General features: G+C 35.8%; 1 protein-coding gene across 2 annotated transcripts in view; it reads left to right on the top strand.

Annotated features, from left to right (window-relative positions):
- Nucleotides 1-18,215, top strand: part of LOC149785026 (mitochondrial potassium channel ATP-binding subunit-like) — a 74,619-nt gene that overhangs the window by 33,350 nt on the left and 23,054 nt on the right. For both annotated transcript variants that reach the window (XM_089978728.1, XM_089978729.1), the window contains 5 exons: nt 1,933-2,052; nt 6,202-6,274; nt 9,460-9,593; nt 12,804-12,875; nt 17,107-17,285. In XM_089978728.1, the coding sequence (XP_089834854.1) occupies nt 1,933-2,052; nt 6,202-6,274; nt 9,460-9,593; nt 12,804-12,875; nt 17,107-17,285 (578 nt within the window). The remainder of the gene's footprint in view (nt 1-1,932; nt 2,053-6,201; nt 6,275-9,459; nt 9,594-12,803; nt 12,876-17,106; nt 17,286-18,215) is intronic.

Below are 18,215 nucleotides of genomic sequence, written 5' to 3'. Positions count from 1 at the left end.
CTTTTTAACTTCAGGTAAATCAATCCTTTTAAACTTCAAGCAAATCAATCCATTTAAACTTCAAGCAAATCAATCCTTTTAAACTTCAAGCAACTCAATCCTTTTAAACTTCAAGCAAATCAATCCTTTTAAATTTCAAGCAAATCAATCCTTTTAAACTTCAAGCAAATCAATCCTTTTAAATTTCAAGCAAATCAATCCTTTTAAACTTCAAGCAAATCAATCCTTTGAAACTTCAAGCAAATAAATCCATTTAAACTTCAAGCAAATCAATCCTTTTAAACTTCAAGCAAATCAATCCATTTAAACTTCAAACAAATCAATCCTTTTAAACCTCAAAACATGTCTGAACAGATAAAGGACAAATCAAGAACAAATTTGAAATTAAGAATATAAGAGTGATGTAATACAGCCCACTGATTGAACTCACTACTGAATTTGTGGATTTCATGGTCATTCAGCAAAAAGTTAGACCTGTAGACTAGTTAGAGTGAGTGTCGAATATAAATAATTTATCAGTATGTTTTATGCTTTGTTTTTGTTGTAATCCACATAAATTTTGCCCATTTTGCCAAATGTTTTTTTACCTGTTGCTGATCTAGGTTATTAGCAAAAATGTACATTTTTCATACGGTGTACTGTAATTATGGCATGTAATATATCGATTACACTTTTTAAGCTCTTATTATGCTTTTTTGCAGCTTAAAATTATGTGTATACCTCTTTTGGGGAAAAAATCCCTCTGTTAGCACAAGTTTGTTATTGCTACTTCTTCAAAGCTACTTGGATTATTACAATGAAACATTACATGTGCATGTTCTTCCCATGATCTCGGATGCGGGAGGTCGTGGGTTCGATCCCTGGCCGAGTCATACCAAAGACTTACAAAAATGGTACTAACAGATGCTTCGCTTGGCGCTCAGCATTAAGAAGTTAGTGTTAGGACTGGTCAGCCCGGTGTCAGGATAATGTGACTGGGTGGGACATCATGCTACATGTCTGCGACATGATGCCCCAGTGCTAGACATCACTATAAACTGCCACATTGCAGACATCGTAGCGATATGACTGAAAAATTGTTAAAGCTACGTTAAAAATCAAAATCACATCACATCTTCCCATGATCTAGTTGGTCCCTAATGAAAATATTGCTGCTCAGACATCCAATATGGCTCCCTATGTAGTCAATTCGAAAAATCTTGTTATCATTGCTCCAGAATGGATGGTCATATCAACATTGGGTCTTCACTCAGGACTTCTGATATGTTGGTCCTAAATGAAAATGGTTCACCTGGACAACAAATATGGCCACTAGAGTTGCCATCATGAAAACCTCTTTATTGTTGCTACTTATGAATTGATGTTCATATTAACATGGAAGTTTCAATGAAAGACTTCCTGTGATGTCCTAAGTGAAAATTGTGCCAGTCCAACATTCAATATGGCCACCAAAAGCAGCCAGCTTGAAAATCTTGTTCCTGCTTCGCCACATGAAAGGAAAGTCGTATTGACATATGGTCACACAAACTTTATGTAAGTTAATTTAAATGTTTCTTTTAAAAATAAAAGTCTATATTGTTTGTCTTATTTGTGTTTCTCTTTTCTTTGAAGAAAGGGTTTTACAGGAATTATGATACATCATGGTGTTATAAGAAATTTCGCCAACAGTCTGTGATGTGGTGGATTTATTTTACCAAGTGGCTGTATGAACATTTTTTTGCACATGAATGTTGTTCCGAGATGGCAGAACAAAACCTTATCATTTAAAAGAGTTGTTATCACTTATCATTTTTATATAGAGGTTTGATTTCCATGCAAATACATCTTTAAAAGTACCTTTTCTATCACATTTCAGATTTTCTGTACTATCTGGAAGATGCCATTGCTCTTTGATTAAAGACTGTAAATGTAAATTTCTACATTTTTTTGCAGTTCATCAACCACCCATTTACTATCCCAATGACAGGGGGCAAGAAGATTCCGTATCATTCCTTGCTTGGAAATATTGAATTCCATCATGTCAATTTCTCCTATCCTACTAGGGATTCTCAGGTTTGTTTTATAATATAATTAAATAATTTGAAAACAATAAGACTTTAAATTCTTTTAAACTTTGATTGTCCAAATATATATACTTGATTAAAATTGCTTACATTATTGGGATGAAGAATTTAATTTGTCATGCTTTTAGAGGACATACTGTTAGTTTAGATTGGACATGTAATTTGCTTATATAGGACATTCTATTAGTTTAATTGGACATGTTATTTGCTTTAATAGGACATGCTATTAGTTAGATTGGACGTGTAATTTGCTTTTATATCACATGCTGTTAGTTTAGATTGGACATGTAATTTGTTTATATAGGACATGCTATTAGTTGGATTGGACATGTTATTTGCTTTAATAGGACATGTTGTTAGTTTAGATTGGACATGTTATTTGCTTTAATAGGACATGCTGTTAGTTTACATTATACATGTAATTTGCTTATATAGGATATGCTGTTAATGTAGATTGGACATGTTATTGTTTTAATTGGACATGTTATTTGTTTTGCCAAAGTTACAAATGGTAGACTCAGATGAATGAGTTAGTAGTAGTATTGATTTAGGGATGCTGACCTTTCCTAAATGGTATATGAGAATTGATCAAATTGTCTTGCAGAATGAATGCTGCCCAGAAAATGTTATTTAACTGTTTAAAATAATTTTACAGTCCTTCTCAGTCTAACAATTTTTCCACCTAATGCACTTCTCCCATCTTGTGACCCATGTCTTCAACACATGCAGCAACCAGACAGTATTCATATGACAGTATTCATAATGACAGTATTCATATGACAGTATTCATATGACAGTATTCATAATGACAGTATTCATATGACAGTATTCATAATGACAGTATTCATATGACAGTATTCATAATGACAGTATTCATATGACAGTATTCATACTGACAGTATTCATATGACAGTATTCATAACGACAGTATTCATAACGACAGTATTCATAGCATTCAGGTGATTGCATCCCTTAGTTCTTCTCTACTTTTCTAATGGTTTCTCCTTTGCAAATCTTTTAATTTTGGAAAGAAAGTAGTCATGAGGAGCTAAATCTTGGCTGATTGGTAGATGAGTTAAGGTTTTAGCACCAAGTTATTTTAAGGTCTGCATTACAGACTTGCATGTGCAAAATGAAATAATTCTTAAGTAAGTGTTGAAATTTTTTGCAAATATCCTCACATAAATTGTACCTGATATCCTATGCCTACCTTCATCTTAAAATCTTTCCCTACCACAGACATTATCATTGCATATATGTGTCATGCCTACACAGGACTTAAAAAACCTAGTAAACAAGCACTATTATCCATTATAGGGGATATATCCACATGCTGGTTATGTTTTCTTGACCTCCATTATAACATGATGTAGCTGGTTTGGGAGTGGATTTAATGAAGACACTGACAGCAATGAGATGTTTATTTATCTGTTGTTGTTGTAGGGTTTAACACCATTTTTCAGCACACGATAGGCTATACATGGCGGCCAGTATTAATGGTGGAGGAAGAACCTGAGAAATCCATGGAAAGAACCACCGACCCTCGAGAAACTACTGGAAGCTTTCTCACATACCCACTATGGCCAATCTGAGACTCGAACCTACGCAGACAGAGGTGAGATGGCAGTGATCCGTAACGGAGAGCGCTTTAGACCACTCAGCCACTCCGGGCCCCTTATTTATCTGTAATTGAATGATGAATGACTGGCACCATACTCATGCACATAATATCCAACAATGGATTTAACAAGATGATCCACATCAAATTAAACAAAATATATTAGGAAATTGTATTGTACCTAACTCAGACTAATCAGAACATGTAACTTCATTGAGTAATCAGACAAGAATCAGTGTATGAAACTCATAAACAAATATCATATATGGATCTATCACCTGGATGATCAGTTTTGGAATTTAAACACAAATATGACAAATGTATGATCTGTTACCAAGGGTAACAGCAGATAGGATTTATACACAATTGTGAAGACGGTATGATTCTATCACCAAGGGTGATCAAAGTATAGAATTTGTACCAAAATATAAATAATGCTACATCAACAAATAGGATACATATACTATATATATACACAATGGAACATATATAACTTCTGGTATCCAGTTGACAATGCAAAGTAATACCAATTCCACAGCTATCATTGATGGTAAGAAAGTCATGATGCATTGCCCCAACCCTCCTGTCCCAGTCTGCTGAAGGATCCCCCAAGAGCCTCTGTATTCCCTGCTGACCCATTAGTCCCAAGCTTTTGGTCCCTCACAGCAAGTAAACCAATACCATCCCCTGATATAATGTCATCATCAACTAGAGCACACAGGTTACATGAAACCCCCAAAAAGGTCTATGACTCTCCATCCAAACTCAGCTAAAATATGATGTCTAGAGCCACATAGTACACAAGACATGATTAAGTACAAATGCAGTGATACACATTATGCATGCACACATGAATTTACTTTGTTAAATATTAAATTATTTTATCACATTTGTTATACGTGTTTATTATTATAATAACTGTTTGCACATGAATCTATATCTGACACGGACTGAACTATAAAACTCCTAAATTACTCATCATTTAGTGCATGCAACGTTTAATTGAATTCAGTTTGTTTGTTCTGTTATGGCTAACTTTAAACAGACTATAGTCTATTTGATAGCATGTGTTATCTGTCTATCTGTATCTATCAATCCTTGCAGACAGTGTGGTGTTTGTCTTCGTTTACAGCATTGCTGTTTTGACAGATATATTACCAAGATTGGCTTAAGAATTAGTAGATCATAGTGACCACTTAAGTAGTTTGAAAAAATTACTTGTACAAATTTGAATTTTAACTTTGCATCAAAGGATTGCAAATTTTAGCTTTTATTCTAGTGTTTTGTGCTCAGTTCATGGATTTTTTTACCAATGTTGTGGAAGTGAATGGGATAAAAGTATCAGGTAGTTATAACTTTTATATATTCATGGTTTTGGCATATAAAACAGTCAGTGATAAGGAAAATAACTAAAAAAATTGGTCCATATTCCCAAGTCATCAGCTATAGTTACATTTTGGCAACAGCAGTATGGCTCAGGTAGTCAGCCCCAAAACAAGTTACAGTAATGACCTCAGCAGTGGGGGGCTCAGGTAGTCAGCCCCAAAACAAGTTACAGTAATGACCTCAGCAGTATGGGGCTCCAGTAGTCAGCCCCAAAACAAGTTACAGTAATGACCTCAGCAGTATGGGGCTCCAGTAGTCAGCCCCAAAACAAGTTACAGTAATGACCTCAGCAGTATGGGGCTCTGGTAGTCAGCCCCAAAACAAGTTACAGTAATGACCTCAGCAGTATGGGGCTCCAGTAGTCAGCCCCAAAACAAAGTTACAGTAATGACCTCAGCAGAGCAACAGGTCACTACAGTAGCACTGGTAGATAAAGAGTTAACAGACTCCCCACCATTACTACAGTGTTTCATTCACCAGCTGCCAATTCCTTATTTAGAGTGTTATGGACAAGCATCCAGTTCAGCTTTTATCTGTGTAGAGGATTTGCTGTATTTTACATACATGTTATAACTACTCTTTCAAAGTAGCCAATTTACATCCACAACCACATATATAACATAGGATAAATATGACATCACTTAGCCCTCAGTGTTGGAATTGTAATTAATCCAAGGGTAGTAGGTTCATTACCTGCCCAGCCAAGCCTGGGTAAGCAGCCTTGGTGGGAAAGGACTTCGATCTGATTTCCTCAGTATTATATAGCCAGTAAAATGTTACAAGCACTGTTAAGGCCAACCAACTAACAACCAATCACCAATTTAATTGGATCATTTCAATTATAGACAGATTAATTCTTATGATGTTGGGTTGCCTTGTTTAGAAGATACAGTGTTTGTTCTATAACTCTCTGATCAACCATCCAAAAAATAAAAATGGAATAGACCTGTTCAGTGGTTATTTTTCTGTTCTTTAAATGCTGATATATTTTCATCATAAGCTCAGGTAATATGGTTTGATGGCCATGTTTGAAATAATTAATCTTTTTTAATCAATACTGCTAATGCTTTACCTTCAACAGTCAATATGTTATGACAACTTTGCACCTGTAATGCAAGTGTATCTTTCTTACAGCCAGTATTGAAGAACTTCACCCTATATATCCCTGGAGGAAAAGTGGTTGCATTGGTAGGGGTTTCAGGGGGAGGTAAGTCAGACTTGTTGTCACGCTTTTTTTTCAAGTTATTATTTGGAAACATTCATTTTCTCTTAGGGATTACTCTCTGCTGCCTCTTAATCCAGTCCTCCATGAAAGATAAGTTGTCTTTCTATCTCTATAAGTAGTGCTCTACAGTTTTGTGTTTTGCGTAGGGTTCGAATTTTAAAGAAAAAGAATTTCCCCTGGTTTCCTCAAAGAACCTTTAATTCTCTTTATTTTGGTGTATGTTTGATAGGTGTAATATTGGTCATAGAGTATACAGCTTGGCCTTACTCCAGATTTGCACCTTTCAAAAAACTACTAGCTCCACTTGGTCATTTTCACTTCCTGGACTTCTGAGGTAAATTGTAAAAACTAGAGCTGATAACTTTTTTTACATTTTATATATTTGGTAATTCATCTATTGTACATTATAAAGCTGGTATTGTCTAGTTGGGCAAAATTCATTTTCCCTGTTTCAATAGGTGCTAAAGATAGTGTACTTTAGACTAATTCAGGTTGATTTGTTTGAGCACAAGGGAGCAGTCATTTTAGTTAACAGTGTGTTTAGATCATGTACAATTTCCGTAAGTACAATATCTAAAGAAATGTCATCCACATTACATCAAAGTAGCATAGAGGTATGCCAACATTCTCTGCACTGTGCATGTTTCAAATGCAAACAACTTCACCTTACATACATCACACTCTCACAAGTACATAATAACTGGTGAGTGCCCCATAAATCTCTTTATGTTGGACAAAGGGAAGTAACTCTTACAGATTAACGTATTGTTGCTGCTTGATGGACATTGATATCCCTGATGTAATCCATCTAAACTTTTGCATGCAGCTGTGAACAGTGCCTCCAAAGAATCCATTGCAATTTATATTTAAATTTTACTTCCCAGTATTTATTTTAGTACAGTAAGTCAAAGGTTGATTTACCTGGTGTATACAGCATTTGTATTTTCCTGGTGAATTTATTTGTATTTAAGCATATTTTTAGTGGTTGTTACTGCTTAAGTGATATTAACTGGTAACAAGTTTTCACCAGTGTAATTGTATTGTGCTGTTAAATTTCGGTTGATTATGCACTTCTTAGGAATTGTTGGTAATGCAAGTTCACCTGTTTGGACAACTTGTATATTGGTTGTATGCACTTGTTTCTTTTTTCTTCTCTCTTTCATTACAGGGATGCCAGTCCAGTGCATGATGTGCAGACAGTTTAAAAGTTGTAGAGGAAAGCCATGAGACATACCTGGCCTGCACAGAATGCTCATCCTCACACCCAAGCTAGATTGGAATCGCATATGGTGTGCTTTCTATAGTAAACTCTATCATCTAAAATGTTGATGAATGAGCTGCATGAAGCCTCTATTCACAACCCAGCCATGGACTTGGAAGCATGGAAGCGGGTTCTGTGGGATTACCTTCTGACTCTTGTGGCCAGATTGGCCTGCAAGTAATATAGCACTTTCTGTATGCTACACCAGCTGTCAGGACAATTAATATTCCATTTCAGTGATCATAAATCTGTCATATCGTAATGGCAAAGAGCACATCACTTGACATTTCCTACAGAAATGGCATCCTGTGCTCAGCAAACCATCTTAATGTCCAGCCAGCCAACCAGCTGGACTGACCATATCCATGATACCAGTATATGGTGAACCAGTATCACATTGAGAGCCATCTGGCCTGGATGAACTGACCATGTCAGGCCAACATTCCCAAGTTGGACCACATTTCTTGCTGCATATCTGAAAGTTATAACCTTTTTATGCATGGTGACAATTCTGCATGATTGTTGCTCTGTGGAATGTTATACCCTTGGATACAGAACATACAGTAGGAGGATAATCCTTTGGTCAAAGTAGGTGGCAACTGGACTTGCCTGAATGTTCCATTCCTGCAATGGAAACATCTGAATGTTTCTTCTAAGGAAGGAATTGAAGAGATGTACCAGATTTTAGCTATGTCAGAATGCCCTCCTCCACCATCTGTCAATAATACATACAAAGCCATGACTTTGTTGGACATTGACCCTGTTCTTAAACATCGTTCTTCAGAATTTTACCACAATCATCAAAGATTGCAGAAATCCTGGGCATATCAGTTACTCTAGGGCCTTCTTTTTGGTGAGTCAGTTGCCTGCAACTTTCTATACCTAGCATAGACAAGAATATTACTGGTTTCAACATGTCTGTTCCAGCTTATAAAAAGTGGACAAGTGTTTAATGCCATGTCTGAATTGATCAATAATCTTGTGTCAACATCCTCCCCACTCCATCTTTTGTCTCTGGCAATCTTTCACCTTGCTGAGATGGCTGGAAACGCCTATGACCCAAGCAATAGGTGTACCAGAGAAGGGATGTTTGGCTACAGAAAGTTTGCAGCTGTAATTCTTAGTGACAACATAGGATTTATACATAACCTTTTGGTGCCTAAGTGACTTATAGGCAGGTATATGCGCCATTGATGCTGTTGTTTGTGTGTGTAATAGAAGGCATCTACCAGGATGTGCATTTCAGTGAGGCAGCTTCCTCAGCTCTTCAGCCTGCTCATTGCAACAGCTGACCTTTCATACCTTGGCACCTTCAAATGTGCCCACTGTAGATGGCCTTTCTGGTCCAGTGGCACCTAATCTGGAGTAATTTAAAATATCTTCAGAAGCTCCACAACTGGAAATCTCAATCAGTTCAGATGCCAGTTTGTTGGGTTTGGGGCCACACTTGCTACCAGGCTTTGTGATGGCCAGCAGCAAGTGGACACTGCAAGAGAAGGCTCTTCACTTTAGTCTCCTGGAAATGAAGGGTCATACTGAATTGAATTCAAACTGTGGGCACTGAAAAACAGTGCCCACAAGAAACAGTTAACACATCAGCACTTCGCTGACCATAACAGACATTTCATCGCCTTCAGTTTTGGATCTCATCGGGACTTGAACTCAGTTTCATTCAGGACTTTTTATTACTAGGACTTGTGATTTTAATTCTCAGATCATTTTTGGATTTAATCACAATACCGTAAGTTCTTTTTTCTCATTTTTCACTTTGTATTCTAGGGAAATAAATTATTTGTTACATTTTACAAAGCTTGTGTCTTCACTCTTTTCTGTTACTTATTTTAAGAGCAAAGACTCGTAACAAATGAATTTGAGTTCTAATAGTTTTTCTTTTTTCTTTTACCAGGCAAGTCCACAGTGGCAGCCCTGTTGGAACGATTCTATGACATAAAGGATGGTCAAATCTTAATAGATGATGTGAACATCAAAACACTGGACCCAAGCTGGCTAAGAGGGAGAGCTATTGGATATATTAATCAAGTATGATTTATCTTTAAAGAGGGAGAGCTATTGGATATATTAATCAAGTATGATTTATCTTTAAAGAGGGAGAGCTATTGGATACATTAATCAAGTATGATTTATCTTTAAAGTCACTGTCTGTTGTGATACAGTCCCTCTGCCTGTTTGTATGGGTGTATGATAGTCCTTCTGCCTGTCTATTTGTGTGGGTGTATGATACAGTCCATCTGCCTGTCTATTTGTATGGATGAATGATACAGTCCATCTGCCTATTTGTATGGGTGTATGATACAGTCCATCTGCCTATTTGTATGGGTGTATGATACAGTCCATCTGCCTATTTGTATGGGTGTATGGTACAGTCCATCTGCCTATTGTCTGGGTGTATGACACATTCCATCTGCCTATTTGTAAGGGTGTATGGTACAGTCCATCTGTCTATATGTATGGGTGTATGATACAGTCCATCTGTCTATATGTATGTGTGTATGATACAGTTCATCTGTCTTTCTGTCTGTATGGGTGGATGTATGTATGTCTGTTATTATACAGACTATCTGCTTGCCTGTTTGTAAGGGTAGATGATACAGTTCGACTGCCTCTCTGTATGGGTGTATGATACAATCCATCTGCCTCTCTGTATGGGTGTATGATACAGTCCCTCTGTCTGTCTCTATGGGTGGATCTCTGTTTGTTATTATACAATACATCTGCCTGTCTGTTTGTAAGGGTGGATGATACAGTTCATCTGCCTGTCTGTTTGTATGGGTGTATGTATGTGTGTCTATTGTGATATAGTCCATCTGCCTATCTGTATGGGTGTATGATACAGTCCATCTGCCAATCTGTATGTGTGGGTGTATGATACAGTCCATCTGCTTATCTATTTGTATGGGTGTATGCTACAGTCCATTTGCCTGTCTGTATGTATGGGTGTATGATACAGTCCATCTGCCATTCTGTTTGAATGGGTGTATGATACAGTCCATCTGCCTGTCTGTATGTATGGGTGTATGATACAGTCCATCTGCCTGTCTGTTTGTATGGGTGTATGATACAGTCCATCTGCCTGTCTGTTTGTATGGGTGTATGATACAGTCCATCTGCTGGTCTGTATATATGGGTGTATGATACAGTCCATCTGCCTGTCTGTATGTATGGGTGTATGATACAGTCCATCTGCCTGTCTGTTTGTATGGGTGTATGATACAGTCCATCTGCTGGTCTGTATGTATGGGTGTATGTATGTGTGTAATGCCTTTGAACTTTTTAAGTTAAAGCTTGACACACAAAACTTAGGTCAGTGACATCTTATGGCAGGTTGTGCCAACACTTGAAATAATGATCATAAATTTCAAATAACTGGAGAGGTGTATAACTTGTGTCTGAGAACTGGCATTTGTGATCATTTACTCACATGTCAGCACATGTGAGATGTATACCCCTTGGTCTTTTCCTACCCCAGAAAAGTAGCCTCTGGGTCATATTACAGAAACTTTTAAGATCCCCACACTGTTTCCTTATATGCATGTTCTTTGCAGGGAAGACAAATATATACATGCAAGTGACATTGACTCAGGGAATCATCTGTATCCCAGGGACTTAGCCAATGGGTCAGAGATTAGTAACTGTTGAGATCTCCACTCTGTAACAATATATCCACACAGTAGGCATGGAAAAACAAACTATTACATGTAGCTGAGCTTTACAGTGTACAGAGTCCAGGGACATAGCCCCTATGTCACATCTTTTAAGCTGTAGAGATCCCCACCCATTAACCCATATACACACTTACAGGGCACAAGAAGAAAATTAAATACATGCAGCTGACATTGATTTCAGGGTCAGTCTTCACCCTTTATGGTATTTTGTTCCAAAGACATAGTTTGAAAACATAAGAGATCTTCACCCTGCAACTATGTACACTCAAACTGTGCATGAAAAGACATATACACATAGCCAACTATGGTGAAGAAATTTTTAAAAATGAGATTGACTTCAATTTTTGAAGATTGAAAGCCCAATGAGCATGTCTTGCAGGTAACAAAATGGCAAAGTAAAGTTTACATTTTACCAGCAAGAATATAGCTTGATTTATACATTTAACAATCATGTACAATTTGTATGGATTTGTAATGAAAAAAAAAATGTTTGGCAAAATTGTGTTTTTATTCTCTAATTTGCATTATATGTATACTATACCATATGTTTGTCTTATTCTTTAATTTGTACTGCATGTATACTGAACCTGATATTTATTTTATTGTGTTATTTGTACTGCTTATACACTGTACCTGATATTTATTTTATTGTGTTATTAGTACTGTATGTATACTGTACCTGATATTTATTTTATTGTTATTTGTACTGCTTGTATACTGAACCTGATATTTGTTTTATTGTGTTATTTATTCTGCTTGTATTCTGTACCTGATATTTATTTTATTGTTATTTGTACTGCTTGTATACTGTACCTGATATTTATTTTATTGTTCTTTGTACTGCTTGTATACTGTACCTGATATTTATTTTATTGTGTTATTTGTACTGCTTGTATAATGTACCTGATATTTATTTTATTGTTATTTGTACTGCTTGTATTCTGTACCTGATATTTATTTTATTGTTATTTGTACTGCTTGTATACTGTACCTGATATTTGTCTTATTCTTTAATTTTTTGCTGATTCTATACTGTACTTGGTATTTATAAACAATGAAGTTCATGCTGTTGAATCCATTTTTGTTTCAAGGTTAAGAGATAGATCTTATTAAATCTTATTGCAAAGTTTTTGTTAATAAAAATTTTTTAAGAATTGAATTTCACATTTTCTAAATTTCAAGGAGTCAAGAAGCTTGAAAATGATGATATACTGAATGAATGGCCCTGGTGAAGTGGCAGTCCTTTATACACAGTATGTAATTGATTTTCATACTTCTTGACTTCTTGAATCCTATAAAATATGAAGCTCAGTTCATCTAGTGAAAAATATTTATTAAAATATTAACAAGTCTTGAGCAATAAATAACAGAACTATATTTATATTTTCAAACAGTTAGTACATACAATAAGGGCATGTTAAATACATAAGTAGTTACTTTCTGGTGTTATAAACTAATATTTAGTTCAGCATCACTTGATGCAATTTTAACCAATAAAAATTCTTGTTACAAAGGCCTGGTAAAAGTGTATAATTATTCAGTTGTAAAGTTCTTTTTAACTTAACAGGAGCCAGTACTGTTTGCTGCCACAGTAATGGAGAATATTAGATATGGTCGACCTGATGCCACTGATCAGGAGGTAAGAAAATTAGATATTTTGTTAGCCTGTTGACTTAGATCTGGACATAAGTATATTATATATGGTTAGCCTGTTGACTTAGATCTGGACGTAAGAATATTAGATATAGTTAGCCTGTTGACTTAGATCTGGACATAAGAATATTATATGTGGTTAGCCTGTTGACTTAGATCTGGACGTAAGAATATTAGATATGGTTAGCCTGTTGACTTAGATCTGGACATAAGAATATTATATATGGTTAGCCTGTTGACTTAGATCTGGACGTAAGAATATTAGATATAGTTAGCCTGTTGACTTAGATCTGGATGTGAGAATATTAGATATGGTTAGCCTGTTGACTTAGATCTGGATGTAAGAATATTAGATATGGTTAGCCTGTTGACTTAGATCTGGACGTAAGAATATTAGATATGGTTGACATGATGAAATGGATCAGGAGGTAAAAGTATTTTATATGGTTGACCTAATGCCATGGATCATGATGTAAGAATATTATATATGGTCAGACATTGACCAGGACAGAAGAATATTAAATATGTTGACCTGATGCCATGGATCAGGATAGAAGAATATCAGCTATGGTTGACCTGATGCCATAGATCAGGACAGAAGTATATCAGATATGGTTGACCTAATGCCATGGATCAAGACAGAAGAATATCAGGTATGGTTGACCTGCTGCCATGTATCAAGACATAAGAATATCAGATATGGTTGACCTGATGCCATGGATCAGGAGCTAAGAATATAAACTATGGTCAACCTGATGCTTTGGATCAGGAGGTAAGAGGTTTTGGTATGGTTGACCTGGTGCCTTGGATCAGGAGATAAGATATTAGATATGGTTGATCTGATGCCTTGAATCAGGAGTAAAATATTAGATATTATCAGTCTGGTGCCATGGATTAGAATGTAAGAATATTAGATATGTTGTCACTAATTCTCCTAAGGGTGGTCACATCAAGATAAGGTTTTCACCAAATTCTACAATGGTATATAATTTGTTCTAAATGACTATGGTGCTAATCTTTATCCAGTGGATTATTTGTCTATCTTATTGCTCAAGAATATCAGTAATGGTTTTATCGACAGTTGTTAAAAATGAACAGTAGAGCATCAGTCCTTTCAAGGGACTCTTGTTTCACTTTATCAAGTGGATCATTATGAATCTATTAATTTTTTTTATGACAGTTTGCTTTTTCAATTGAATACATTCCTCAGTCACATTAACATTAGTAAAATAGGTAGTAGAAGGAGAAAGTGCTGAGCATTCTACCTTTACCACATGCACCTGTCAAGGAGGAAAGGATGAATTTCTTATATGAAAAATAACTTGTTCCTAGCATGAGAACAGCACAACTGATAGTCATTTAACTTGTGATGACCATACATGGATAAAAATTTTTTAAAAATTCTTCTTACTGATAAAAATTCCATGAAATTCAGTGAAACCACAAACCCATGCATATAATAAGGTATTACTGACATCAGTTGGGCCTGGTGGTCATTTGGTCTACAGCCACTGGACTCACCTGATTCATTTGGGCCTGGTTGTCATTTGGTCTACAGCCACTGGACCCACTGGACTGATTCAGTTGGGCCTGGTGGTCATTTGGTCTACAGCCACTGGACTCACCTGATTCAGTTCATTTCTCTGTGAAGCTAGATCATGGAGATAAAAACGTGAGAAGATTGGGCTTGCATGCCAACCGGCAGTTTCTATTACCATATATACTCATGAGTCCAACTGCAAACTGCACAGACCCAGATCTGCCATTGCATAATGTGCCAGCAGATGAGGGTCTCTATGTTGTTCATAAGGAGTAATCAGCAGAACAAACAACAGAAATCTTGTTCTGTAGGTGCACTGTGCCATGACAGATAAGGATCTATGTAGTATGCAGTTGGACTCTGCTTATAAGTGAGTACACACATTATGTGTTGGATCAAACATTACATTTGAATGTAAGGCTTACAGAGATGGCACTTATCTCATGAGCTGAGATCTTTATTTGGCATATCTTATTGTTTGAGACTTAAGAATAAGCTGAAGTCATGATAGTAAGGCTTGAGGGGTTGTATCCTTTACTGGAACAGTAAGATGCTGAAGTCATGACAGTAAGGCTTGAGGGGTTGTATCCTTTACTGGAACAGTAAGATGCTGAAGTCATGACAGTAAGGCTTGAGGGGTTGTATCCTTTACTGGAACAGTAAGATGCTGAAGTCATGATAGTAAGGCTTGAGGGGTTGTATCCTTTACTGGAACAGTAAGATGCTGAAGTCATGACAGTAAGGCTTGAGGGGTTGTATCCTTTGCTGGAATAGTAAAATGCTGTTGTACCTCATGACTTTTATCCACATAAACTTCAAATAATGCTTGAGAGCATGGACGGGAGCTTGTGTTGGTGTTTCTCTCTTTTCCCATCGTAGCGATATCCATGGATTTAAGTACTGATGAAAATGTCATCATTTTTGTAAACCACAAATATAGATACCTCTTTATAAAATGAAATTTACATTTGTGACTGGATGATTGACACAAAAAAGTCAGAGATGTTCAAAAAATTGTGTTCCACCTCAATCATTATAAGCATGTATATTAGAACTTGCATCAGAGGAGGTTTTAGAACTTGTGTTCCATTCATTGTCTTCTGCCACAGTCTGCATCAGAGTTTGTGCTAGATCTTGTGTTCCATGTTTTGGAACTTGTTTTCCACCTCTTTCTGCAGCTGAGTGTGTATCAAAACTTGTATTCACCTCATTCTGAATCAGACTATGTTTTGGAGCTTGTGTTTCATGTTTTACGACTTGTATTTGACCTCTTTTTATATCAGAGTATGTTCTATAACTTTAGTTTCACCAAAATTGACATCAAAGTTTGTTTCAGAACTTGTTTTCTACCTCTGTCTACATCAAAGTATGTTTTGGAGCTTGTGTTCCCTCTCTGTCTATGTCAAAGTATGTTTTGGAACTTGTGTTTCACCTCTGTCAGCATAAGAATATATTTTGGAACTTGATTTCCACCTCTGTCTGTGTGAGAATAATTAAAAAAATGATTCCTATTTTTATAAAATCCTGAAATTCTCCGGAGAATTTCCATACAATAATGGTTATTCCCAGTCTTTGGAACATCTTATATGTAAAATCCTTGGATGCTGTAGATAAATCATCTGAGGAGATGAATGCAGCTTATTTAAAACCAGGGGTATATCATTTTTCTGCACAAATCATTTCCAAAACTGGGCCAGTATAATCAGCAAAAGTTTCTGCTTTTGGATAATATGTTTTGAAATATTTAATGGTGTTCATCAGGAGTCAAGATAAAAACTTAATTGAAAGTGTCAAAAATTTTCAAAATAGTTGTAATTATCCAGCTATTTTTATGTTAAATATCAAAATTAATTATTGAATACAAATAACATTGTTTGTGCCAAAATCTTTTAATGGAGAAAAAAGCACATGTGAATAAAAATCCTGGTGACTTATTTTCCTTTATTCATTTTAAAGTGCTCATGCAATATCAGCCATACAATTGTCAATCCTGAAAAGCAGTGAACATAGGTAAATTAAATTTTGGACACATCCTAACATAAATCAGTTGTAAAGTTTTTCGCTATTTTTATCTGCAAATTATTAGAATTAGGTCCCTTTCATTTGTACATATCTTACATACCAACACATTCCAGTAAGGCTTCATTGCAACACATTCCAGTAAGTATTTCATTGCAAGACATTCCAGTAAGTGTTTCATTGCAACACATTCCAGTAAGTATTTCATTGCAACACATTCCAGTAAGTATTTCATTCCAACACATTCCAGTAAGGTTTCATTTCAACACATTCCAGTAAGTGTTTCATTCCAACACATTCTAATAAGTATTTCATTCCAACACATTCAATAAGTGTTTCTATTCAAAACATTCAAGTGTTTCATTTCAGCACAGTCCAGTAAGTGTTTCATTCGAACACATTCCACTAAGTGTTTAATGGATACAAGATTTTACACGTTTTTACCCAGATGAAATGTTAATATGTCCAGTGCAGATTGTCTTGGAAATTTAGCTTATTTATAAATGGTATATCAGAAAATATGTTGGAATAGGTAAAGAAGTTGTCAATCCAGTTGGCTTTAACCACCGTATTGTTTAATAACTTTACAAATTTTTTAATGAAGGTATGGTAACATTTGTATTCTGATAATTAAACTTCACCATTATTCATAATGCAGGTCATAGAGGCAGCAAAACTTGCCAATGCTGACATGTTCATCCGCCAGTTTCCAGATGGATACAACACTGTACTAGGGGAGAGAGGGGTCACTGTATCAGGGGGACAAAAGCAACGTATTGCAATAGCCAGGGCTCTTGTTAAGAACCCTTCCATACTAATTCTAGATGAAGCCACCAGGTTAGTTTGTTACAGAGGTTTTGTTTTCTGATTAGAGTTGAATATCTACTTGAAAAGCAAATTGTAACTTTTAAATGTATTAGATATTAGACCGTTGAAAGAGGAATTAATGAAGGGAAGAAGGGTATTAAATCTATTATATTCAAAAATAATATAATTGCATCTGATGATATAGGAACCATTCTCAGTAAGATTACTACAGTGAATGTAAAACCATGCTTTTTGATTTTGTGTCCAGTTTCAAGGAAAAGGAACATGTATCATATGTTTATAGCAAAATTGAAAGACTTCCCTATGCATGATTTATTCTGATTTTGTTCCCAGATAAGGACAAAGATGTATTCATGGCAAATATTTGTAAAATTTATTTTTGAAGTTCAGGTGAGAACTTTTTAATTATTTTTTTGTTGGTTCTAATGTTGCTTTTAGCACATTATTGGCTTCATCAGGTTGAGGAAATGGCAGCCTAGTGCCTTTCCCAAGGACACACCAAGGCAACCGATCTGGGCTGGCATGGGTAGATATCAAACCTGTGATCTATGTGTTACAAGTCTAATGCTCTACCAACTGATGCCTCTGAATGAGGAGAGAGCAAAAAGATTATTCTTTTTCTGTAAAGTATTTATCTTGTAGTCAACAGATGCTGAGTTATTCTTACTCAGCAAGTTAAAATAATGGAAGAGTTGACTCGCAGGATGATGGTGATGATTACAGATCTCACTCATACTAGTTTTTTTAATTATAAATTGATTCCAGATACAGCATTGTACCACTATGGACCCTTAACCAAAATTAAGCCAATGTTAGCAACATGGATTGAAAGAAAACATCATGATGCTTAGTGTTATATCTCTATTTCCTTTTTAAAGCATTTATTTGAAAACTTTATGGTTTCCATTATTTAGCATTTTGACATGTTTTCACCATATA

Source organism: Sinohyriopsis cumingii, chromosome 13 (genome assembly GCF_028554795.1).
Source record: "Sinohyriopsis cumingii isolate HCF-2022 chromosome 13, ASM2855479v2, whole genome shotgun sequence".
Classification (NCBI taxonomy): domain Eukaryota; kingdom Metazoa; phylum Mollusca; class Bivalvia; order Unionida; family Unionidae; genus Sinohyriopsis; species Sinohyriopsis cumingii.
Note: the sequence above shows the minus strand (reverse complement) of the source record. Positions and strands in the feature narration are given on the sequence as shown.